The sequence below is a fragment of the Salmo salar genome, chromosome 26, assembly GCF_965601325.2.
Source record: "Salmo salar chromosome 26, fSalSal1, whole genome shotgun sequence".
NCBI classification, from domain to species: domain Eukaryota; kingdom Metazoa; phylum Chordata; class Actinopteri; order Salmoniformes; family Salmonidae; genus Salmo; species Salmo salar.
Window position 1 is genome coordinate 25611790 of NC_138316.1, and position 24355 is coordinate 25636144.

At 42.0% G+C, this 24355-nt stretch overlaps 4 protein-coding genes and 1 long non-coding RNA gene across 9 annotated transcripts in view; 2 read left to right on the forward strand and 3 right to left on the reverse strand.

The window, feature by feature from the left end:
* Nucleotides 1-1627: 1627 nt before the first annotated feature.
* Nucleotides 1628-3621, reverse strand: sdhaf2 (succinate dehydrogenase complex assembly factor 2). Of its 2 annotated transcripts, none has more exons than XM_014175962.3 (4): nt 3400-3621; nt 2474-2697; nt 2091-2200; nt 1628-1878 (listed from the first exon to the last, which is right to left on the reverse strand). In XM_014175962.3, the coding sequence occupies exons 1-4, from the start codon at nt 3424-3426 to the stop codon at nt 1748-1750; spliced, it is 492 nt and encodes a 163-aa protein (XP_014031437.1). In that variant the 5' UTR covers nt 3427-3621; the 3' UTR covers nt 1628-1747. The 2 variants fall into 2 exon arrangements, with proteins under 2 accessions (XP_014031437.1, XP_014031436.1); XM_014175961.3 differs by having other exon boundaries at nt 3376-3508.
* Nucleotides 3622-3808: 187 nt separating this feature from the next.
* Nucleotides 3809-7695, forward strand: cpsf7 (Cleavage and polyadenylation specificity factor subunit 7). Of its 2 annotated transcripts, none has more exon segments than NM_001173698.1 (9): nt 3809-4325; nt 4667-4876; nt 5046-5149; nt 5561-5706; nt 5816-6170; nt 6289-6410; nt 6580-6727; nt 6829-7063; nt 7246-7692. In NM_001173698.1, coding segments are annotated over 8 exon segments (1404 nt in total). In that variant the 5' UTR covers nt 3809-4241; the 3' UTR covers nt 7246-7692.
* A 332-nt stretch (nt 7696-8027) lies between these two features.
* On the reverse strand, nt 8028-9109 carry polr2l (RNA polymerase II, I and III subunit L). Of its 2 annotated transcripts, none has more exons than XM_014175963.3 (3): nt 8960-9109; nt 8474-8590; nt 8028-8310 (listed from the first exon to the last, which is right to left on the reverse strand). In XM_014175963.3, exons 2-3 carry the CDS (start codon nt 8566-8568, stop codon nt 8202-8204), a joined length of 204 nt encoding a protein of 67 aa, XP_014031438.1. In that variant the 5' UTR covers nt 8569-8590; nt 8960-9109; the 3' UTR covers nt 8028-8201. The 2 variants fall into 2 exon arrangements, with proteins under 2 accessions (XP_014031438.1, XP_045563987.1); XM_045708031.2 differs by lacking the exon at nt 8960-9109 and adding an exon at nt 8736-8932.
* Nucleotides 9110-10503: 1394 nt separating this feature from the next.
* On the reverse strand, nt 10504-13986 carry LOC106587510 (uncharacterized). Its single transcript, XR_001324458.3, has 2 exons — nt 13824-13986; nt 10504-12984 (listed from the first exon to the last, which is right to left on the reverse strand). It is a non-coding gene; the product is annotated as an uncharacterized LOC106587510 (long non-coding RNA).
* A 3287-nt stretch (nt 13987-17273) lies between these two features.
* LOC106587509 (diacylglycerol lipase-alpha) overlaps nt 17274-24355 on the forward strand; it is a 40172-nt gene continuing 33090 nt past the window's right edge. The window contains exon 1 of one of the 2 annotated variants that reach the window (XM_014175960.3): nt 17274-18043. The gene's annotated coding sequence lies outside the window, so the exon portion shown is untranslated. The remainder of the gene's footprint in view (nt 18044-24355) is intronic. The other variant, XM_014175959.3, reaches the window with a different exon arrangement.

The following is a 24355-nucleotide window of genomic DNA, read 5'->3' on the forward strand; positions in this document are numbered from 1 at the left end:
GCTTGCCAGGGCAACCCGCAATAAGCTTAGCTATATTAACTGTTTTGGTGCATGCATCTCTGCACTTAAGAGTGAGTATTGAGCTTCATGTTTTTGAATCTGCATTCCCAGCATGTTACGTTAAACCTGTGATTAGCAGTGATGTGCAGTTGAGGTGGTTAAAGGGAATGAACCCGTAGTTTTGCTTCCCCCTGGTGTCCATGCATTGACACTGTAACCCACCCAAGCACCTGGGTCGTTTTCACTAGAAATAAACATGAGCACCGTGGGCGAAATGCTCACCAACAAGGATGTAAACAAATTTGTGCACAACATTTCAGAGAAATTTGCTTTTTTGTGCGTATGGAACATTTCTGGGATCTTTTATTTCAGCTCATGAAACCAACACTTTACATGTTGCGTTTATATTTTTGTTCGGTATAGTTAACTCACACATCCGTGTACTACAGTCATTATTTTGATTTTGTGTTGAAGGTCTTATGAATAAGGCCGGTGATAGAAATATGCATGTAGCTGTAGGAATTGTCCTTGTCAAGGAGGTAAATTTCTCTGGTAAATTATGATGAGATCATTACCATTCTCTGAGGGTGTTTTCACACTTGGTCCCTTTCAGACAATTTTTTGTCGCTTAGTTTTTAGTGCAGTGTGATTGTCTGAAAACCCCAATGGAACTCAGACCACTCAAAGATAGAGCCCCCGAAGCGAACTTAGACCATAACGAGAGGTAGTCTGAGTTCGGTTCGCATGAATTCCACGGTCCGGCTCCCTTTTTTTAGGGCAATGTAAACACAAAGCTCCCCAGATTCGCTTGTCATTATTCACGCAAAACACACACTAGACTACAGCGACACCGTTTTCCCTGCAATTGCCCCTCGCATTGGTACCACAAATTAGATAAATGATGTTATTCGCGGGGGGATAAAACGTGTGCTATTTAAGGATATTGATTAGCAATTGTCAAGGATGCAAAGATATGTGTAACCCAAAACTGGTTTGCATTGTGATTGGACAAAAGCAATGACTGTTCAGCCCCCCCCCTATAACTGTTTTGTTTTTTTTATGCGTGAAGTTTTTAGTTCAGATTTTTCTTTTGCAATATGTGATCTATAGGCTAAGAGCTTCTTACGCTGTTTATTCGACTGTGGGGTTTGAATAGTGTGAGGAGACAACATAATTTGGTAAAAATCACATGGGGTACAAAATCGATTCTAGCTCTTAAAGGGGCAGTAGCCTACAATGGGTGTAAAATGTTCTACTACAGCATTATCTAATCTGCAGTTATTATTCTGCTATTTATTCTGTTACCAATAATATTTACATGTTAATAGTATCTTCTAATTACAATTATTCTGTCTCATTTTTAACAAAATGCAATCTATTAGCTTCCAAAATGTAAGTAGGTATATGGTATATCTAGCTGTCTGATAGCATCATCTGATGGAATGGCTTGTCCTGCACTTTGTAAAAACCCACAGTGCATTGAATGAATGTTGGGAAAAGATCTTGGTTCCATTCTAAACATAGCAGTGTGAATGCAATGAGGACTCAGACAACAAAATAGGTGAAGTGAACTGGCAAAAGAGTTAAGTCCTCATTCAAAGGCAAGGGCAGTGTGAATACAAAGAGAACAGATCTTTAGCTTTTTATTTTTTTTACCCTCAGAGTTCACTTTAAAGAGGACTGAGATCAGTTATTTTAAAGAAGACTACATGTGAAAACACCCTGAGAGGGATGTGTCAGCCAGGCTTCACTGGCTCCCCTTGTCCAGGTATTCCAGGTTGGGTGCGTCCAGCCTTTGTTCCTGATCTTTGTTCTTAGTGAACTCCTTCAGTAGGTCCATGATTTCACCTGCGTACACATCAGGTACAGGCTGGGCCTCTGTTGAGAGGAGGGAAAGACAACACACATTCAGTTAACTTCAACTGACATTTCATATAGAATGGGCAAGTCAGCAGATCAGCTTGAAAATAAGAAATATTTCTAAACAACAGTATATCTACCTGTTTTATATGGCTTTTCTTGCCCTGGTGTAGATCAGAGTGGATAATCACAGATGATAAGATAATATGAAGCTGAACCACTCTCCTCACCTGTTGCCCAGTAGTAGATGTCCCAGTCGTTGCTTGGCTCGTTGATCAGTCTGTCATACTGTCTTAACTGGGGCTCGTTCATTGTATTAAGATATTGTTTGGCAAACAGGCTGAAAGGGGAAAGACAATTTGATTGGTATGTGCAAGTGTATGGTTTTGAGACATGTCCAAGACTCAGAAACACATATTGTAAGTTGTACACTATAATTAAATCATGCCTCTGCCACTGACCACAAATATGCTGCCTGTCCCTAAACCTGATGGTTTATCCATTTTTTATATCTCTATCATGGGCTCTATCATAGTATGAGCTTTGCTCAGGACTAAAAAGAAGACTAAAATCAATACTAAAATATATACAGTATGATTAGTGGTCCACTCACCTGAGCAATATGCAATTCTCCAGCATGCCCCTCTTTCGGCTTTGGAAGAGCAGGCGCCGTCTCTTGATGTCCGCGGTCTCGCCATCCTTCTCTGTCCAGGGGGGCAGGGGGATCTCAATTAGGTCACCCCTAGAGTCATCAGGTGCCTCTCCTTTGTAACCCCGTGTAGTAACTAGTTCTACCACAGCTGGTCTCAATGACTCCCGGCATACCCCACTTACCAGCTAGACAAGAGAAACAACATCATTACTAACAACTGGAATGACTGTACACAACAACATGGAGATGGTTTTAATTATACACATGGTTAGCAGATGTTATTGAGAGTGTAGCATAAGCATTTCGCTACACTCGCAATTACGTCTGCTAACCATGTGTATGTGACCAATAAAATGTGATTTGATAGTTTAATTGTTAGAAAAGTAGCTTACAATGACTGTCCTGTAGGGTACTCACAAGTCTGACTGGCAAAGATCATAGCGCCCCTAGGCTAATTCAGATGACAGTCCGATTGAAGAGTACCTTTGTCCTTGAGCATAATTTTACCTAGCTAGCTACCACTATGTATGTTTTGGACTGCTGTTCTTGCCAGACAGCTAACTTCCTTTAGCTACAAAACATGAGGTTGGTTGCATAACATTATCTGCTGCCCTCCCATGGTATGGTTGCACAAGTGTACCTTCATATCCTACACAACTTTACAGAAAATGACTTTCAAACTCAGTAGTAAACTACAGTAGGTTTACGGGCAAACTTGAGTTAGCTTCAGTCAGAATAGACAGCATTTCTTGCCAGCTAGCTTGCCAGCCTTGACATTAGTTATCTAGCTAGCAAACAGACAGTAAAAAAACAAAAAGTCAATAAGGATACAAGGTTAACTCAGATAGTCCGTGTAGCCTCACGTTTGTATTCCAAATACGACTCACTCTTTTAGCAACGAGAGCAGACAGCATTGTGTCTTTCTTCCTTGTGACTGCTGAATCTTGATGTGACTGTTCTTGTTGACTCGAGAACAACCAGTGTCGTAAAATTACACAAGTCCCTGCTAGCCAAAGACCGTCACATAATTACAGGGGGAGCACAGCAAGAAATGTCCGCTCTAGCTTGGGGAAATAATTGGCGCCATATTGGTAAGGGCAATTATTACCTCTTCCAAATGACTCTGGAAATGCATGTTAAACAATATAAATTGTATCAACATGTCACACATTTACATTATATATTCACGTATGTAACAACATATATTATTTAGCTGGTAGCTAAACATTTTTTTCGGAACGTCGTAATATCATGCCTGTTTCACACCGGAGATATTTGAAAGATGCACTCCTCGATTCCGCTTCTGTTCTGATGTAGCAGCAACAAGCTAGCTGAGTGCTTACCTTAATTTTATCCGTTTTTGCATGCAGACTTACATTACAATTATATCACATTTTGAAAGTATAATATTTGTTGACTTTTTAATCTGGGTTGGTCATTTCTTTGTTTGACTTTGGTATTCCGTCCACGCCAGTTTCCCTGCAAGGGGAGGGAATGCTAGCTAGCCATTTAGCTAACGTTCGCTACCTAGCTATTTAGTTCAACAATATTGCGGTGCTAACTGGGTAACGTTAGCCAGCTGGACTAGCTACATCAATAAAACATAGACGTCCGGAAAGGTGCAAAACATGCACCTTTAGTTATTTCCTTGCGTTTATTGCCAAGTGTCGATTGCTGAGAGAACGTTGCTAACGTAGCCAGAGGCTGCACTGCCAACCCAGGACTCGGGATGGCGGCTAAAGCGGCCGATGGTGGTGGTGCAACTGACCTCATAGACATCTACGACGAGAAGTTCAGTCAAAACCACGGGGAGGTGAGACAGGCCGAGAGCGATTATGAAAAGTGCTGTAGACATGAATAGTGAATGCAGAAGATTAATAAAGTGGGAACTAAAATAACTTGTTGGATGAGGTTGTTTGATTTTTAGCATGATCAACATGTCAACATCTTAAATGAATTAATGTCAATAGCTACATTTAGAATATATGATAAAAAGTCATACTATTCAATTGCTTAACCTTGATATCAACAATACAAATGTGGCAGTTAGTGTTCTCTTGTAGTTTGTCTGATTCTTCAGGAATGGTCATTGTGAGTGATAAGCAAGGCATTGAGGGATGACGTCTATCTTCTGTCCATCTTCTCACTCTATAGGATGGAGATTTTGCAACAACGGCAGAGGCAAGTGATCTTTATGATGATGTGCTCACTGGCTCTGTGAGCCGGGAAAGGAAATTCTCAGAGGACGCTATGCCTCTCAGCAAGGACCAGCCGACGAAAGAGGAGAGCAAACCAGCAATACTGTACACTTACAGTGGAGTGTGGAACAAGAGACTGGCTGTATATGTGGGCAACTTCTCCTGGGTGAGTCTCCCACCACCAACATTATCTTCAATTCAGTCTGCTAGTCTATTAGCCTCAGTTCTGTAATGAGATACAGCCACCTAGGCCTATTACCTTTCTGTCCCTATCCTTAATTTTTCTCATTTTCTTCCTCTTTCTCTCCTTTGTCTTCCTTTACCCCTCTCCTCAGTGGACCTCCGACAAAGACCTTATTAACGTGGCGCGCACCTTGGGTGTGAAGGACATTGTGGAGATCAAATTTGCTGAGAACAGAGCTAATGGCCAGTCCAGGGGGTGAGTTAGGCCTATCCACTGGGCATCATTCTAATCTAATGTGATCTATTTCTTCACTGTTTATTAACTGGGTGTTTTGTCATTTCATGACTGGGTCTGGCCATGGTGTTCTAGGGAGAAATGGAGACAGACACCTATTGAGTCAAATTAGTCTTCAAATAAATATGATGCTCCAGTAGCTAAGCTAAATACAGATCTTACAGATGACTACCAATGTTTTATTTATTATCTGTGCATGATCCAGAGCCAAAGTGTTGTCTCCAGACCCTGAAGAACTGGACAGGGCTGCTCTGGTGGTCTACTGATGGCTAGTTGATTATGTTGTGATGGGCTTTCAAAGCTCTGAAATAGCCTTTCTATCCAGCTGGTAACATAAAGTATACTAGCTGATATTTGTCTTTTACTCTATAGATACGCTGAGGTAGTGGTGGCCACAGAAGAGTCATTGCAGAGGTTGCTGGAGACTTTGCCAAATTGTCATGTTAATGGGGAAAAGGTGGACTGCCGCTTTGCCACACGCCAGAATCTTGCCGTGTTTGAAGCCCAGGCTAATAAACGTAAGCACACATCTACTTACAGCAAATATATAGGTAGTCAAGTCTTTCTCAGAAGCGATATCCAATACTGCCATAGAAACAAAATCAAACTGCGCCTCCTTTTCCATAGGTGTCCCCCAGCGCTCTAACTCAAAGGAGTCGTCAGATACTGGGGATAAAAACACCTCTGTCTCCTCTCCTGTGCTCAACCAGAACCACTCCACTGTCCCTCACACTATCCACCCCCAACACATTCACAACAAACCTCCCCCTCTGTCAGTCCCATACTTTAGGCTGCCTCCTCCTCTTTTCCCTCACCTTCCCCCACACATCCCTCCTCCCCCCATGCCCCACCTTTTCCCTCCACCACCTCTACGTCTCCCCAGCCATCCTCCTCCCTCCCTGCATCTCAACCCCGCCTTCTTTCCTCCAACACAACATGACAACTACAGTCAACAACACAACACACTGTACAACCAGCACAGGTGAGCTCATCCACTGTACTTTATATTATGGAATGTTTACCAATTAATACAAAAACATGTCTATCACAGGTTGTATGGATATGTATGATGATCAGTAAGGGAGTGTTTCTTTCTCTAGTAGCAGGGACAATGAAACGCCCACACCCCAAATGCCAGAGGGAGAGTTTGATGAGCTGATGAACAGAAACAGAGCAATCGCCAGCAGCGCCATCACCAAGGCTGTGTCTGGAGCTACTGCCGGTTAGACTTTCACTGAAAAATGCCTACAGTAGACACTCAAATACAGATTCATGATGATAAATCTAGACTAGAGACCCAAAGACATTGACATGTGCAGTACACAATGCAGATCATGGTCATCTTAAATCCTGCCGTTGTAATAAACTCTCTGTAACCTCGTCTCATGTAGGAGACATGCCCCTGGCCATTGAGACGCTTTTGACTGCCATTGCTGTCATCAAGCAGTCAAGAGTGTATGGGGATGAGCGCTGTCGAGCGCTGGTCACCTCTCTGAAAGACTGCCTCTTCTCCATCGAGAGCAAGTCTTACGGCTCCAGGTCAGTGCTGGAAAAATTGTTTGTACCTCTCATAGACTGTTCTTTCATCACAAATGGAAGTTGTAATATGGCCTCACCCCTAACTTGTTCTCTCTTTGTAGGAAAAGACACCGTTCCCGTGACAGAGAACACCGTTCCCGAGATAGAGAGCGGGACAGGGAAAGAGAACGGGACAGAGGCAGGGAAAGGGAAGAGTCCTACAGCCAGGAATGGGAGGCTGCAGGAATGTCCCGCCGGCACCGAGAACGCTCCCTAAGTGGGGAGAGAGATGGGAGAGACCGGGAGCGTGTTCGGGAACGAGATAGACATAGGGAGCACCGCGAGCGTCACCGCTAGGTAAGCTTTCTGACCCTGTCGTATCTCCAACACATCTCCCCTCCAATTCTGTAATCTACAGACTACCACTTACTCACATCCTGAAATACACCACCACCTCTAATTGCCAAGCACCAATTTTTTTCAGTCAACCCTTTGTATTTACACACTCCTGACAGAACTTTTGTCTGTGTTCTTTTCAGGACATTCTAGGCTGTCTTTGTCCCTGTCAGGCTGAGTAGGAGGGGAGGCAGGACTTTATTTCTGCACCAAGCTGCTTAAAAGTCTGGGATAATGGATGAACTGATGGTGAGACAAAATGAATGTCCATAGCCCCCCCCCCCCATATCTCCACAACCTACTGCCCCCATGTCCCATGTTCACGTTTCCCTGGTATTCAGCAGCCAAGCATTTTACCTTCTAATCTTCTGATCTCGGCCATCACCAACCCCCTCTTTCAGTGTTACTGTCTGTAATTTTATTTTTGATTATGAATTGACCGTTTCAGGGTCGTGGCTGCAACTTTTGTTTGCCACACCTGCATGCACAAAGCAGAAGTACATGTTTATTATGTTGAACTGTGTAGTGTTTTTTCCCTCTTCCCCCTTCTTTTGTATCAAATTTGAACTGATTAAAAAAGGCTGTTAAAATCAGTTGGAACAAGTGTTTATTACAAGAAGGGATTGTTACATAAGGGGACCAGGTAGTTTGCCTGACCCATGCTGCTTAAAGGGGTTGGCCTACTGTCTTGTTTATTTACACAATAATGTAAATTACATGGCAAGTGGCTGTAGCCTTATTGATTGAAGTAAAGCCATGTTTTTGCCAGAAAGCAGCAGGAATTGAATGACACCTAGTGAAATGAGCCTTGCCTGCCAGGGTTCTATGTTCTCTCAGGATAGTGCATGTGAGAAAGTGAAACTAGGTCACTGAGCCAACACAAAGAAACCATATTAAAGAACTTTGACTCCACTTTACAAAGCACTTATTATAAATGAGTAGTATTTATTGCTTTATTCAACAACAAAAAACATGTACGATTCAAACAAGGTGTGAAAAGTCTCGAGGATGTCAATCCATCAGGGTGCACTGCCTCACTGGCAGTCAGCCAGGGCTTGTCCATAAATAAGCCATATGATTCTTGTGGTTGTTGTATCCATCATTTCTCCAGGGGTGCATAATTCAGCAACTTCTCAATGAGGTCTACATGAGCCAGCAGCATCCTCCGACAGCAATACCTCTTCAGACCAAGAGCATCAAGGGCATCACTGCCAACCAAACAAAAGGGAGACACTAGAGTTTGTAATAGGCTACTCCTGATAAACCTATGTAGCTACTAATGAAATAAGTGAACACTACAATATTTGGAGAAAGAGATTAATCTTAGGGAAATACAATGTAAACCATGACCACAGCAGACATGTCTCTCACCCTTCAGTGTATTCAGCTTGAAGGAGGCCAAGGTACGCCTCCCATTTATTCCCAACGATTTTCCCACAGGTGAAGCACCGGACCGGGATAATCATTTTGATCCGATCGACTGGGGCCCTGAAAACAAATTATGAAAAAATGTATGCACTCTACTGTAAATTGCTCTGAATAAGAACATCTGCTAAATGACAAACGGCAGATTTGAAGAAAAATGTAGATATTCAACGAAAAATGCATAACTACATGAAACAGCATAGCCTACCAATTTTGTAGATAACTTGCCAGCTATGTTTTACTGACGCTCAGTCTTAGCGCGGGCATGTCAACAAGCGTGCTAGCTAGCTACACAGTACTAGCTAGCGCACACGTTTTCAAACCCTTTGCATAGAGCTAGCTAGTTAACCAAAAAGTGTTAGCACACAACATAGACATGTTTTATATCATGGCGAAATATAGACTCAAACAATAAAGCCGTTATTGACTCACTGTTCCGTAGTAACCCTTGCAAACAGACAAGAAAGCACACAGGAATAACATGTAGCTAACGCGCGTCGCTCCTCCGTCAATACCGGGGCCAATGTTGCCAACTCCTCAGTAAGGAAAGTAGCTATTGGCTGTCCTAAAAGTAGCGAGAAGTCGCTAAATTACGTCATCACCTAATTTGTATAATTGGCATGTAATTGTGATGGAAGCTGTAGGAGAGAGGAATAACGTCGTGGGAGAGACAAAACGTGAGTAAAAAACACCCTAAATATGTTTAGAACTACAAATTAACTTTCTTCTGTCCGTTCTTGGTTTTTTTAATGTCACAATTCCAACCCTCCTCCTTTATCCGGGCTTGGGAGCGGCAAAAGAGACACTAGCAGAGTTACTTTATTTTATTTTTTTATTTTATTCTTTTTTTAGTTTAGTTTTCTTAATTTGGTTTGGTTTGTAACCTTATAATCCACTTAGGAGCCTACAACAAGTCACAGTAAAACATGAACATTTTTAACCATAATTTTTTTTTATGTATACAATCTACATTAACAATCTAAATGGGGCCAAAAAGAGACTAGAAAAAACTGTCAATGGCAATGTGAGAAAATTATGATAACTAGTCTGGCCCTACTTCAGGTTAATTTTATTTTTTTTGTAAATCTAAACCAGGGCGGGATCAGCCAGCGGCGGCTTCCCGCATGCGCGATTCATTTGCATTCTGGACGCGGAGGGGTGAACGTCTCCTGCGCGAGAACTGGGCCGCCTGTGAGTGCTTTGGGACAGGGGTGGGGCCCACGGTAGCATCCGCTGCTCGTTGAGAAGAGTAAGAACGATACGTGCTTTCACGTAAGAGTCTCCAATATCACCAGAAAAAGTCGCTAGATTTGTCGCTTTTTTTGAAAATGTGTCGCTAGAGGGGTCTGTATACTCGCTAAATATAGCGACAAAGTCGCTAATTTGGCAACACTGACTGGGGCATGTCCAGGGGCTGCAACGTCACAGGGGGTTCTAGAAAGGTTGGAATTGAATGAGCTGCACCTCATTCATAGCTCCATTTACCTTTAACACATTGTTGTTTTCATGGTACACATTAGATTTTCTGAATATATTAGGGGTCTGTTTAGAATATGACTCCCCCTCAGTTTTCTATTTTGGACTAGTCCAATACTAGATTCAAATCATCAAATTTTATTTTATTGGTCACATAGACATGGTTACTAGAATACTAGATTCACATTAATCACATCTGGAACTGGCTACTGTATCTCTTTGAGAATTCAGATTTTTAAAACGGCACAATGTTTAGAAACCCTATTGGCCAGCATGATAACATTTATAAAATGTCTGCTTTTCATGACCGCTAACATGTGAGTGGTGGACATAATACAGCCTGTAGCCAGTCAGTCCTATTCATATCAGTGATGATGGAGGAAAAGAAACAATGAGAGGAGTGCATCAACCTCAACACAATGAACCCTAGCGATTTCTATTGGTGGAGAGTGTAGGACACAAAATGATTCACAGCTATCAAAGAGACCGTTTAGTCTATGCAAGCTGGTTCATTGCCTTTAATAAAGGTCAGGTCAAGTCACAAGACAACCATTTGGATTTACACAAGGAGCTTTGGGGGCAGGGGAGGGAGTGTGCAAGAGGGAAAATATGTCATAGGGAGCTGGGATATCAAGAAAATCTAGGTTTAATCCCCATTGTAATCACCACTATCACATCATCATCTGGTTCTCGTTCTCCATTTACAATCAAGCGTATTACCCATCAACATTTCACCATTGCCATCATTTTAATATAATACAGAACATGTGCTAAAATGTGAAGTCCTACTGGAATTATTGCATTTATACGCTCTTTGAGACCAAGGAAAATAACTGATAGATTTTATTTAGTACTCTGTGACGTGATGACTAGGCTATTTGAACATGTGTTCGCAGAATATGTGTCTGTTATGTTGCTGTGCTGGAGGTATTGATATTGCAGCATGGTACGCTACATGCCAGTGTTCAAGCAAGATGTTTGATTGGGTGTTGAAGAACTCCTAGGCCTCTTATAAAAAAAAAAAAAAAAACTGTTGGTATGTTATCAAAAATAGGTGAGCTTCTCTGTAATTAATAGGGAAACAAACTGAGATTGTTTCCTCTTTTATCTACTAAATAAATCCAGCTATTTCTCTACTCTCATCAATAAGGCATGCTTTCTACTTGAATTCTAGGTTCATCAAACTATCGAAATATTAATGTATTACAAAATACTCCGTAATGCATGTATTATCATCATTTCATCATACTTTCAAGGCTATCCTGGAGGTTGGAGATGGATGTAATATATTTGTGTATATGCTGATTTGCTGAGCATGACTGGCCAAGCTACTACATACATTTGTACACCACATATTGCATGTAGAATATTTTCATTCTGAATCAAAATTCATACAATGTACTATTACAGTAGCTGCACAGTCTCTCGCACTAACACTGTCTAACATGTATGGTCTTCAAATAAATAGAGGCTACACTATTGCTCCAGAGAAATTGTAGTATGCAAGTTGTTAATACATTTGACAAATAGACACACCAAGGGATTTTAGTGTTAACACACAGGGTTAAAATATAATTAATATAATATTTTTGGCAATTTAGTGTATATGCTTTTGGTTTATACTCCATTTGTGTCACCAGGGCAGTAAACGCAGGCAGCCAGGCATAACTTTGACTATAATCTCAATGTACATATTGATTTGGGATATATGGGCAATTTGACTATGAAATGGTATTACCTCAGCATCCGTAGAGACTGAAATGGAAGTCTATCACATACAATTATTTAAGTTACTTCATCTGTCACACAATTATCTGCCATTACTGACATCACTTACACACAGCCTTCCCTAAACCATGCATCTTCCCCTGAATTGATATAACGATATCTCCTGGTCTAAAACCATTATTCATAAGGGTTCACATCTAATCTGCAGGGATCATGTATTTACAGCAAGAGCATAGAAATAGCACATACTAGGCACCAGGGTTGCGATCAATTCCATTTAAATTTAATTCAGAAATTAAACAAAATTCAAATTCCAAATGTTCTATATTGAAAAGGATTCAAGAGAATTGGAATTTCAGTGTACTTCCTGAATTGACTGAAATTTAAATGAAATTAGCACCCCAAACCTGCTAGGCACTCACAATGGTGTGTTTAATATACTTCTTACTTCACTTCATATGACCTTTTTCAAATCAAACAATATAAAATTACTGTATTTCTACTTCTAACTTACGTATTAGTAGACCCAGAAACATCAAAATGTTTATCAGTGCATACTGGATAAATAGGGTATTCAAGTACTGTGTGTGTGTGTGTGTGTCCAGTATAACTGTTGGAGTGCATTTGTATGTTGATTAAATGCCTGTAGACCTATAAGTAGGTGCAGTTAGAGGGGTGGAGCAAATTCATGCATGAGTATACTAGCAGGGGCCCAAAAATGTATTACTTGAATGTTCACTGATGTTTATATTCACTACAAGCAAGGTCAGACTGAAATAAACTTAAGAAGCAAAGTGACTCCCCATCCCCCATCTCTACCAGCTGCATGATAGTCTATGAACCAATCAGCAAGTGACTCGTTAACCCATCAACCAATAGGTTTTTATGATGAGTGGTGGTGATTAATTTCTTCGTACCAACAACAGTGCCCCCAACAGGATGGCACCAGCAGCGATGATGGCACCACCAATGAGGAAGGGCTTCAGGCTTTCCAGGGAGTCTGTGCTGGCCTCTGCTGCCTCCTCCCCCTCTGGTTCAGCTGATCCATCCTCCACTGGAGGCTCTTCCACAGGGGCCGCTGGGGGTGGAGGCTCTACTGGAGCGGGGTCAACCTTTCTAGGGGGAGCTGCTTCCTTCTTCTCTGCTTTAGAGGATGCCTTGGGCGCTGGTGCCCCGCTCTTAGCCTTAGCTTCCATAGGATCCAGAAACAGGTGGGGTTGGTCAGGAGTGTCTTTCAGCTCAGTGCTGCTTTACTGATGGAAAACGGCAAACAGAGGCAGACAGATAATCACACAGATTAGACTCTGTTATCTGCTCTACTGTCCCTTGGTGTTATTATACAGACAGGGAGCATCAACATACACAGGAAGTATTTTACACCTCCTTATTCACTGCAGAATGAAGCATGTCATCATGTTGCTTCATGTCAGTAGAGACAGGGCCACCATGTGACCTTGACAGACAAGATGACATTAACAGAACCATATTATCCCTGCTATAAACATTATCTGGTTTGTTTATTACATCTGTAGAACAAACTTCCAGTGGAAGCAACACTTTAAGTCCAGCATCCTGTCAAGAGCAATCTCATGGGAAAGTTAACTGCACGTTTTGTAACAGACGGAGTAATCACGCTGCTGCAGCTGCTAAAAAAAGAGCCCAGTTGACAGAGGTGCATGCATGTCTTCTGCACTCACCACACTGTCTGACACAAGTGTTAATCCAGTCTCAGCAAGCAATAAATATTGTCTCTGTATATTTATTTATCTCCCTCTCTCTCTGTCTATCTCTAAAATGGCATGAGTCATACAGTATGTACTGTTAATGGAGGTCAAGATGGAGGAAAGCAGACAGGAATAAGGAGAGGAGAGAGTAATAACATAGTGGGGATACAGAATGATCCAAAGGCAGGAAAATAAGAAAGAGGGAGAGGAATTAAAGAAAAAAACAGATACTAAAACGGATGCATCTGAGGATGCTCGATGCTGGCACAGGATATGAAGATAGGAGTTGCACAGGCTGTGATAATCCCATAGACCAAAATACTGAAATTGCATGAAGGGTGAGGAGGTATAAATCTGGGAGTACATACCCTCAGGCTATTCTGTTCTCCAACAGCTCTGTAACAATGGCCGGAAGGATGGAGGGATGGAATTGCTGCTCAAAGGCTGTCAGACGGAACTCAGTAATGTCCTCAAGACAGGGAGTGAGAGTAGGTAGAGAGATGGAGGGCACAGTGAAAACAGAGGGAGGGAAAGGAGAAGGACTGGGATGTACCATCTGGGCTGCAAACAGTGGGGGTGTCCGTTTCTTTAGACTGCAGTGTGTCTTGGTAGTATTTACTGTATCTCTCTCTGCCTAGCCCTAGAGCTTAGGATGTCTTTTTTTTTAATCAATTATTGTGAAATTCTTGTAGAAGCCTACTATAATAATTACCACAATAGTAATTAAATTGTATATACTGTACAAATATATAATAGAAGTCAAAGATTTGCATACCCAATGTGTGGCATCATGCTGCCTCAAAATGTGTGTGTTTGTGAGTCACTGTCACATTTGTAAAGGGGAAAATATGCTTATTGTTTGTGTGTTTCAAATGTTATCTCAAGTGTGTTCAGTACATGGATTCAGTTGAGTACTTTCTTGAACCACTGTCCCTGACTGTATCTAAATAAAATATCTCCCTGTGATGCTAAGGGGATGACATCATTCAAATAATACAGCCCTAGTTCAGTCAAATACTACTTACTGTATGCCTACATTGTCATTTAGCAGACACTCTTATCCAGAGTGACTTACAGGAGCAATTAGGGTTAAGTGCTTTGCTCAAGGGCACATCAACATATTTTTCATCAAGTCTGCTCTGGGATTGAAACCAGAACACTTTTGGTTACTGGCCCAACACGCTTAACCGCTAGGATACCTGCCAACCATTGTATTCTACCGACAAGTCTACTGTGATTTATTGAGCTGTCTGATTTTCATCAGTCGGCTATAGCCCTCATCTATCCAAGTATGATTATTTGTATTCCCCCATCAATTACATATGAGATTAAAAAAATAATAATTCAAATATTCAAACTCTCCATTAGATTTGGTTCGTCCTTTATTTAAAGGGGGCGATCAAGCTGATCCTGTTATAGTCCTATTTCTATTTTATCAAAAGTGTTGGAGAAATTGTCAATAATCAACTGACTGGCTTTCTTAATGTCTATAGTATTCTCTTGGGTACGCAATCTGGATTCCGCTCAGGTTATGTGTGTGTCACTGCAACCTTAAAGGTCCTCAATGATGTCACCTTTGCCCTTGATGCTAAGCAATATTGTGCTGCTATTTTTATTGACTTGTCCAAAGCTTTTGATACGGTAGACCATTCCATTCTTGTGTCCCCTAAGTAGTATTGGTGTCTTTGAGGGGAGTTTGGGCTGATTTGCTAACTACCTCTCTCAAAGAGTGCAGTGTATAAAGTCAGAAAATCTGCTGTCTCAGCCACTGCCTGTCACCAAGGGAGTACCCCAAGGCTCGATCCTAGGCCCACGCTCTTCTCAATATACATCAACAACCTAGCTCAGGCAGTAGGAAGCGCTCTCATCCATTTAAATGCAGATGATAGTCTTTTACTCAGCTGGCCCCTCCCTGGATTTTGTGTTAAATGCTCTACAACAAAGCTTTCTGAGTGTCCAACAAGCTTTCTCTACCCTTAACCTTGTTCTGAACACCTCCAAAACAAAGGTCATGTGGTTTGGTAAGAAGAATGCCCCTCATCCCACAGGTGTTATTACGACCTCTGAGGGTTTAGAGCTTGAGGTAGTCACCTCATACAAGTACTTGGGAGTATGGCTAGACGGTGCACTGTCCTTCTCCCAGCACATATCAAAGCTGCAGGCTAAAGTTAAATCTAGACTTTATTTTGCCTATCGTAATCGCTCCTATTTCACCCCAGCTGCCAAACTAAACTTGATTCAGATGACCATGCTACCCATGCTAGATTATGGAGACATCATTTATAGATCTGCAGGTAAGGGTGCTCTCGAGCGGCTAGATGTTCTTTACCATTAGGCCATCAGATTTGCCACCACTGCGCACTATACTCCTCTGTAAATTGGTCATCGCTGTATACCCATCGCAAGACCCACTGGTTGATGCTTATTTATAAAACCCTCTTAGTCCTCACTGCAACCCTCATCCTCCACATACAACACCTGTTCTGCCAGTCCCATTCTGCTAAAGGTCCCCAAAGCACACACATCCCTGGTTCGCTCCTCTTTTCAGTTCGCTGCAGCTAGCCACTGGAACGAGCTGCAACAAACACTCAAACTGGACAGTTTTCTCAATCTCTTCATTCAAAGACTGTCATGGATGCTCTTACTGACAGTTGTGGCTGCTTTGTGTGATGTATTGTTGTCTCTACCTTCTTGCCATTTGTGCTGTTGTCTGTGCCCAATAATGTTTGTACCATATTTTGTGCTGCTACCATGTTGTGTTGCTACCATGTCGTTCTTATATTGTGTTACTACCATGCTGTGTTGTCATGTGTTCCTGCCTTGCTATGTTGTTGTCTATCTTGTTGTGATGTGTGTTTTGTCCTATATTTATATTGTATTTATTTTTTCTTTTTAATCCCAGGCCCCCGTCCCCGCAGGAGGCCTTTTGGTAGGCCGTCATTGTAAATAAGAATTTGTTCTTAACTAACTTGCCTTGTTAAATTAAATAAAAATAAACATGTTTTCTGGGCCTGGCTGCTTTTGTCTTGTTTTTGACAATTCAATTCTAACATTTAAACCTTTTCTCACCACTGTAGTAATGCATTTAGGTGGTTACCTCCATGTACTAATATATGGGAGGAAGCAGGATGACTTATAGTAGGAGGAACATCATGGCAGATGCCTATAGCAACATTTTTGCGTTCCTAAAACACACAGCAGTAATGTATGACATTAACAAGCATGGCCAGCAGGGCTCAGTCAATACTCAAATGAATGTCAATGCAATGCCAATGCCAACAGTCAGGTTTTGTGCCTTGTAGCCTATACTGTAAGATGGGCTGATGATTATGTGTTATAAACTTACAACTCTGAAAATCAGTATCCATTTGGGATATCAAGTAGGCCTATTGTCAACAGTGTCGACATTACTAAGAATGAATATTTCAGACAGCTTATTTCTATTTTAGGGTGATGCCTGACAGTCTGCCATGGACAGATGACCCAAAGCTATTGAGGTCGCAGGAGACTGATGGCAGTAGGGTAGCCTTCCCAAGTTGTGTAGTCTGATAGTGTTTGCCTATTCATGGAAAATGCATTTGGCTAATTATGTGCTTGTAATAATATTTGTTTTGCTGATATTTTAAAGAAAATGTGGTCTGCCCGTGTTTTGCATTTAGAGCCAGTCTAATCGCAGGGCACACCTATTTAATAAAAGTCTAGCTCAGGAAATGACGCGGGTCCACGCCCAAACTACAGTTGGAGATTCCTCGATATTCACAAACCACCAGTCGTGCATTTCACAGTATGCCAGTGGTTTATACAGTGCATACAATCGCCGAAGCCTGCGTGAACGACGCAAATCCAACTGGCTCGATTGTAGGGCGATGGATGACGTAAAGTTCCTACGTAAATGACGCAGTGGTGATTCGGTGTTTGATCCGCAGCTGCGGAATGGGAATGGGAATAGAAACGACGTATCTTTTCAGTGGTAAAAATTTGTCTGTCGGCTGGTATTACAACAACCAATTTCTTGGGACCAGCTACTTGAAGTAGTCTGATTGGGTTCGGGAGTTGTCCGGTTGGTTGTCACAGATGATACACACAATATATAAAGATTGTGTAGCCATTTATTTGTTCAACTTCACTGTCTGTCAGTGAGAAACATTGTATGGATGAACCTCCCGACTCTCATACATGGCGTGAAGAGACATCGGTCAGCGGATATCCTACATATCGACGACGTGTTGCAATTTATCGAAGAATTAAGACTTTGAATTCCAAGGCAGAGTAAATGGAGCGCGTGTCTGCATGGGTTTGACTGTAGGTTAGGGTATGATCCAGCTGCGAACCGTATCTGATTGCCTGGCCCGGATTCCAGTGGAACCTGTCACTTGAAGTACCGTGGCTGGATTCATAGGGAAGTACGTGTGTGTTCTGTCAGCCACGGTTCAGCGCAATATTGTCGCTGCGGAATTTTACAGGGTTTATCCCCGGCAGAGCACTGGTCCAGTTCCGCGTGGAGGTGAGCTCGAGGTGGACACGCGTAGGATGGGAGAGCGAACAGAACAGATGCAGTGGGTCTTGGCAAAGCATCGTCACAATACAGGTGAGAGAGAAGCCCAACGCCTGATCAATGGAATGGGATGGGGAGGGGTGTCATACAGTGACAGCGTGAATTTCTTATCTATTTAGACAATAGCCTTTTCTAAAATATCAACTGGGGTAGCAATATTACTCATGCGTTTTTTTCTTAGCTTTACCTACCTTGGTGATAAGGAAGAGATGAGGCAAATCCGGACATTAGGTTATATGGCTCAACAATTAGTGACAGGTCCATTATTGATTTAAGGAACGCTCAACCCACAGCAAACCTCGAAGATTAGGCTAGATGTATTCAAACCTTTTCTCTACCATGTCTTTGCTCCTTTATTATTGCATCATTGTGGAGTCTTTCTGCAGAATGTCCAGTGTTTTTGTATTCCTCTCAATAACCCTTTAGGACAGGGCAGGCTATGATGCTCATGTGCAGACATGCAGCAGGTGGAGAGAGACTGGATAAAGCACATGTAGCTCAATGGGTGAAGACAGAGCCTTTTAATCAGCCTCATAGCTTGCCTACAGAGAAATGCATGTCATACCAATAGAATGCCCAGTCACAATCACTTTATTTCCATGAGTGCCAAAATATCTTCCCTAGGTGCTCTGCATGTTTTCATGAAGGCTCAAACATGGACAAGTGGATCATGTAAGCTATGTGAGTTTGTATCACAGGTGTATGTCTGTGTATCAAGCACGATCTGTTTGCGGTAGCGTAAAAGTGATCTAAGTGATGTCCTGAAAGTTGTTACTACTTGGAGAGAGTTGTTATGAATGTTGTGTAATACTAGAAGACAAACGCCAGTGGGCAGAGAGATGCAGTGTACATGAATTACGGTCACGTTCAAAGCGTCTTCAGTGGATTTGAGACCCAGTTTGCCCCCTAAAGCTGGTTTAAATCCCTGTAGTAATCTCACATTCAGACTCAGTTTACCCAGGGGCATATTCATTATGCTCATTCTGTTGCTAAGCATTTCTTAAACGGAAGCAACTGGAACATAACGGGGCGGGACCTACAGGGGACCTACCTGAAGTTGTCCAATAGAAACTCTAGTTTTTTTTTTTTTTTTACTGTGTTACAGTTCATATACTGTAAAGATATCAGTTGATCTTAAATAAATTCATTAGGGCCTAATCTATGGATTTCACATGACTTGGAGAACAGATATGCATCTGTTGGTCACAGATACCTTAAAAAAAAGATAGGGGTGTGGGTCAGAAAACCAGTCAGTATCTGGTGTGACCACCATTTGCCTCATGCAGCGCGACACATCTCCTTCGCATAGAGTTTGTCAGGCTGTTGATTATGGCCTGTGGAATGATGTCCCACTCTTCAATGGCTGTGCAAATTTTCTGGATATTGGCGGGAACTGGAACACGCTGTCGTACACTTCAATCCAGAGCATCCCAAACCAGCTCAATGTGTGACATGTCCAGTTAGTATGAAGGCCATGGAAGAATAGGGACATTTTCAGATTCGAGGAATTGTCTACAGATCTTTGTGACATGGGGACGTGCATTATCATGCAGAAACATGAGGTGATGGCGGCAGGTAAATGGCACGACAATGGGCCTCAGGATCTCATCACGGTATCTCTGTGCATTCAAATTGCCATCGATAAAATGCAGTTGTGTTCATTGTCCGTAGCTTATGCCTGCCCATACCATAACCCCACTGCCACCATGAGGCATTCTGTTCACAACGTTTACATCAGCAAACTGATCACCCACATGACACCATACACGCTGTCTGCCATCTGCCCGGTACAGTTGAAACCAGGATTTATCTGTGAAAAGCACACTTTTCCAGCGTGTCAGTGGCCATCGAATGTGAGCATTTGCCCACTGAAGTCGGTTATGACGCCAAACTGCAGTCGGGTCAAGACCCTGGGGAGGATGATGAGCACTCAGATGAGCTTCCCTAAGACAGTTTCTGACATCTTGTGCAGAAATTCGTTGGTTGTGCAAACCCACAGTTTCATCAGCTGTCCGGGTAGCTGGTCTCCGATGATCCCGCAGGTGAAGAAGCTGGATGTGGAGGTCCTGTGATGGCGTGGTTACACGTGGCCTGCAGTTGAGGCCGGTTGGATGTTCTGCCAAATTCTCTAAAACAACGTTGGTAGTAGCGGCTTATGGTAGAGAAATTAACATTAAATTCTCTGGCAACAGCTTTGATGGATATTCCTACAGTCACAACTGCACGTTCCCTCAACTGTGGCATTGTGTTGTGACAACTGCACATTTTAGTGGCCTTTTATTGCCCCCAGCACAAGGTACACCTGTGTAATGATCAAGCTGTTTAATCAGCTTCTTGAAATGTCACACCTGTCAGGTGGATGGATTAGCTTGGCAAATTAGAAATACTCACTAACAGGGATGTAAACAAATTTCTGCACCAAAGTTGAGAGAAATAAGCTTTATGTGCATATGAAAAATGTTTGGCATCTTTTAGCGCATGTTGCGTTTTATATTTTTGTTCTTTACAGTTGCAACACGTTCCATTTGGACTAATAATTACGCCTCAGTACTGTGGCTCTGCTGCTTCTCTACCTTAACCTGTCCTTTTCTCACTGCTTTCTTCACTTTTTCCTTCTCAACCTCTTTCCCATCGTTTATGGAACAAGCTTGATTTCAATACCTGAGATGGGACTGGAGTGTGTATGTGTGAGATGTACATTCATGTTGCAGACGCACAGATCTGTTTCCAGTAGAGGTGCTATTGTGATTTTGTTTTGGTCATTTCACAGCAACCACTCCCTAGCCAATAATTCCCATCACAACAAACTAGTGTCACGTTCTGGACTTCATGACCACAATGTACACGGATTTCTCCAACATGAGATTAAATCTGATATGGGAAAGATCACACTGGTGGTATGGCCATATTTGAAATGAAACTGCTTTTCTCAGAAACCTGGTGTCCCTGTCTGACAAACACAACCATTTAAAAGCCTAATAATCCATTAGATCTACAGTAGGGGGCTAAGAGGTTCCTAGCCACAGCACAACGGAATACTGTCTGTTTTGTTTACACCTGCTTCCACTTACTCCCTCCCTGCTGACTCCTCAACCCCCACAGAGTACCTGACGGTTGTGTCTTTCACAAAGTGTGTCTGAAATGACACCATATTCTCTATAGAGCCCTACAAACCCTAGTCAAAAGTAGTGCACTATAAAGGGAATAGGGTGCCTCTTTTTGACAGCCTCAATGTGCCAAACCACATATAATGTATGTCATTGACGGTTTTTGTATTAAAATCAAATCAAATGTATTTATATAGCCCTTCTTACATCAGCTGATATCTCAAAGTGCTGTACAGAAACCCAGCCTAAAACCCCAAACAGCAAGCAATGCAGGTGTAGAAGCACGGTGGCTAGAGGGAAAGGTTTATTCTGGAGTACTGTGATGGTCATGGCATTTTTGGACTACAAAAAGACTGTAAATGATTGACTAGTGAAGTAATTTACAGCTACAGGTTTATTGGGAGCTTATCAAGTCACATATGGTCATACATTAGGACCAAACATTTTGCAGCAGAAAATACTATAAAATGTATACAAATACTGAGCTATATTGTATGCAACATTTTTGGGGGAAATTATATTATTTTTGCAAATGCATTTTCTCAGAAATACATTTAGTTTAACAAGTAATATTTATTCTAAAAAAGGTGGTCAAAATTATTGCTTCCTCTGTTTTCAATATCTCACCCTGCGAGAATAGCAGCACAGCCTTTTTGTTAAAATGTTTTATGAGATAGGAGAACACATTGGGAGGGATCAGTCTTTTTTTCCTCATCTTTATCAAGGGTGGCAATAATTATGGACCTGACTGAATGCCACATACTGTATTTGTTCTAGTGTGTGGTGGTGAGAGGACACAGGTGTTTGTGGAAGCATAGGGGGAGAACTCCCAGTGCGTTGTGTATTTTGCGAGCCCAGCCTTGCGGTGTGAGGACTGAGGAGGATATTAGGGGTGCAGTGTGAAGTGTATTGGTGAGGTGTTCGGCATGAATAGGGGAGAGATTGGGACGTTATTGAGAGAGTCCACAGGGGGATGTTAACCCAGGCTGGCAGAGCGGTGCAGTTGTAGCAGGGCCCTGTCTCTCCCTCCCTCTGTCTCTCGGCTCCCAGCCCTGTACCCGTCTGCTCCAGCCTCCATGTGCAGCTCTCTCCCTTTCTGCCTGGGTCAGTGTCACACTATACACAGAGCTTCTCTCTTGTGAGTTCCTATATACTCGTCACACGCTCTCCTCCTCCGTTTCTCCTAGTAGACCTACTCCTCCATCTCCTCCTTCACCTCTGTCTGTTATTACGACATCCTCTTCCATGCACCATCCAGCCTACCTTTAACATGAAATCTCTAGCCTATCTCCCCCTCTTTCCTGTCTCCTCATCTTCCTGCTTTATCCAGCCATCTAGCCATCTTTCTCCCTGGACCACCTTCTTCTCACTCTACCCACACGCTCATTGTCTATTCATATTTTAGAAGACGTTTGTGACCGCGAAAACAGTGTCATGCGTTTGCACCATTTCCACAGTGAAGAAACCTACATTTTCTTTCTTATCCCCCCCCTCCCCATTCTTTATCTAGCTAATCCAGGTTCTTGTTTTGGCTTCATGCCGCTCTTTCCCTTTTTTAGACTGAAAGCCATGTGCCACTCACTCCCACTCTCCCTCTGCCTCTTTCTCTGTCTTTCGCTCACACTCCCGCCCACTCAATCCCTTTCACCTCTCCTCCCTCCACACTCTATTCTGTGACTTTGTGTGATAGTATATGCATTTGGATGTATTTGTGTAAATATGACGTTCTGATTGTGTAGCCCACTTGTTAGTGCGTACTCATTATGCATTATGTGCAGTGAAGTGTCTGTCTTTTGAGTCTGATAAAAAACATGAGCTAGCACACACCCAGAGAACATTATTTTATGTAGAGGTGCTGACTAACAGAGAATAAGCTATAAAAATAGTCGCACACTCCATATATAAACTCGGCATCCGAAACGTTGGTGATTTACCCAATAAATGACTGGGAGTTTATATATGGAGTGTGTGACTCTCTTCATTTTGATGTCTTGGAGTCTGGACAGAGAAAATAGAGCCTTCCTGTGTCGCATAGAACCGTGTGGTTTCTCCCTGTTTTATGAGAAGAAATTGGATTACTGTATTTAAGGATTTATTAGAGGAATTGGATTACTGTATTTAAGGATTTATTAGAGGAATTGGATCAAATGTATTATTACAGTTGTTCAATGTCAGAGTTTCCTCTACATAACTTGAAACTGTAACAAAAGTCAGCACGGAATGTTCCTTGATTTCAATTCTTCTGGTTATCCATGACCCCTCAGTGCCATACTGTATGACACTTGAGGCAGAAGGAATGGAACCAGCTAGTTCACGTGGCCTCAAACAGCCATGCACACAATGTTTTAGCACGATGTTTGTGTATGTACAGTGGGGTCTGGAATTATTGAATCCCTTAATAAAGATGAGCAAAAAATAAAAATATATATTTTATACTTACTCTCTCGTTCTCTGAGCAATTGTATAACAAGTAATTTTTTTATTTTTTTTTAAAGATGGTGGTACATTTTTGGGGATCCCCTTTCAATACTCCAACACCCTCCCATTGTGAGGATAACGACACTAAGCCTTTTTCTAAAATATTTTATGAAGTTGGATAACACTGCCTCCCGAGTGTCATCAAAGTGTCAAAGATCCACCAGCATATTTTACACAATGAGGTATTTTCTGCATATGCATTGTTCTTTCGAAGGCCAAACCCACCGCTTTCGAAGTGCAAACCCACTTAAAATCTATGCCAAACAAAAACTATTGATTTTAAAGTTTATCAACCCATACAACTCTATGCACAAGGAGTAATTAAACAAATGTACACTGAATATTTTACAAAACCACATTCATTGAAAGAACTAAGCAAAGATGGGAACATCATTTAGGTAAAATCTCACTCAGTTTGACCGTTCTTTTCCAAAAAATGTCTGCTCCAAATTCAAAGATGTCTGCAGAAAGAATGGGGTGTCAGCTATGACATGACACCTTGAGTTTGAAAAAATCTCACTACAGCAGTGTTCAATACCAGAAATTCGAGTACAGTACATTATACTCTAGTGTTCAATACTGTGTACTGAACTCTACTCCACACAATTCCACTGTAGTGTAATGTACTGAACTAATCTCTACTTTTCTTTACTGTTATGCTCTGTACTGTACTCTACTGTCCAAACTTGCGAAACATAGATGTCTATGATTGGTTCAGATTTGGTCCGGACTGGACCCCAAAAAAACTGTCTGTGGACAT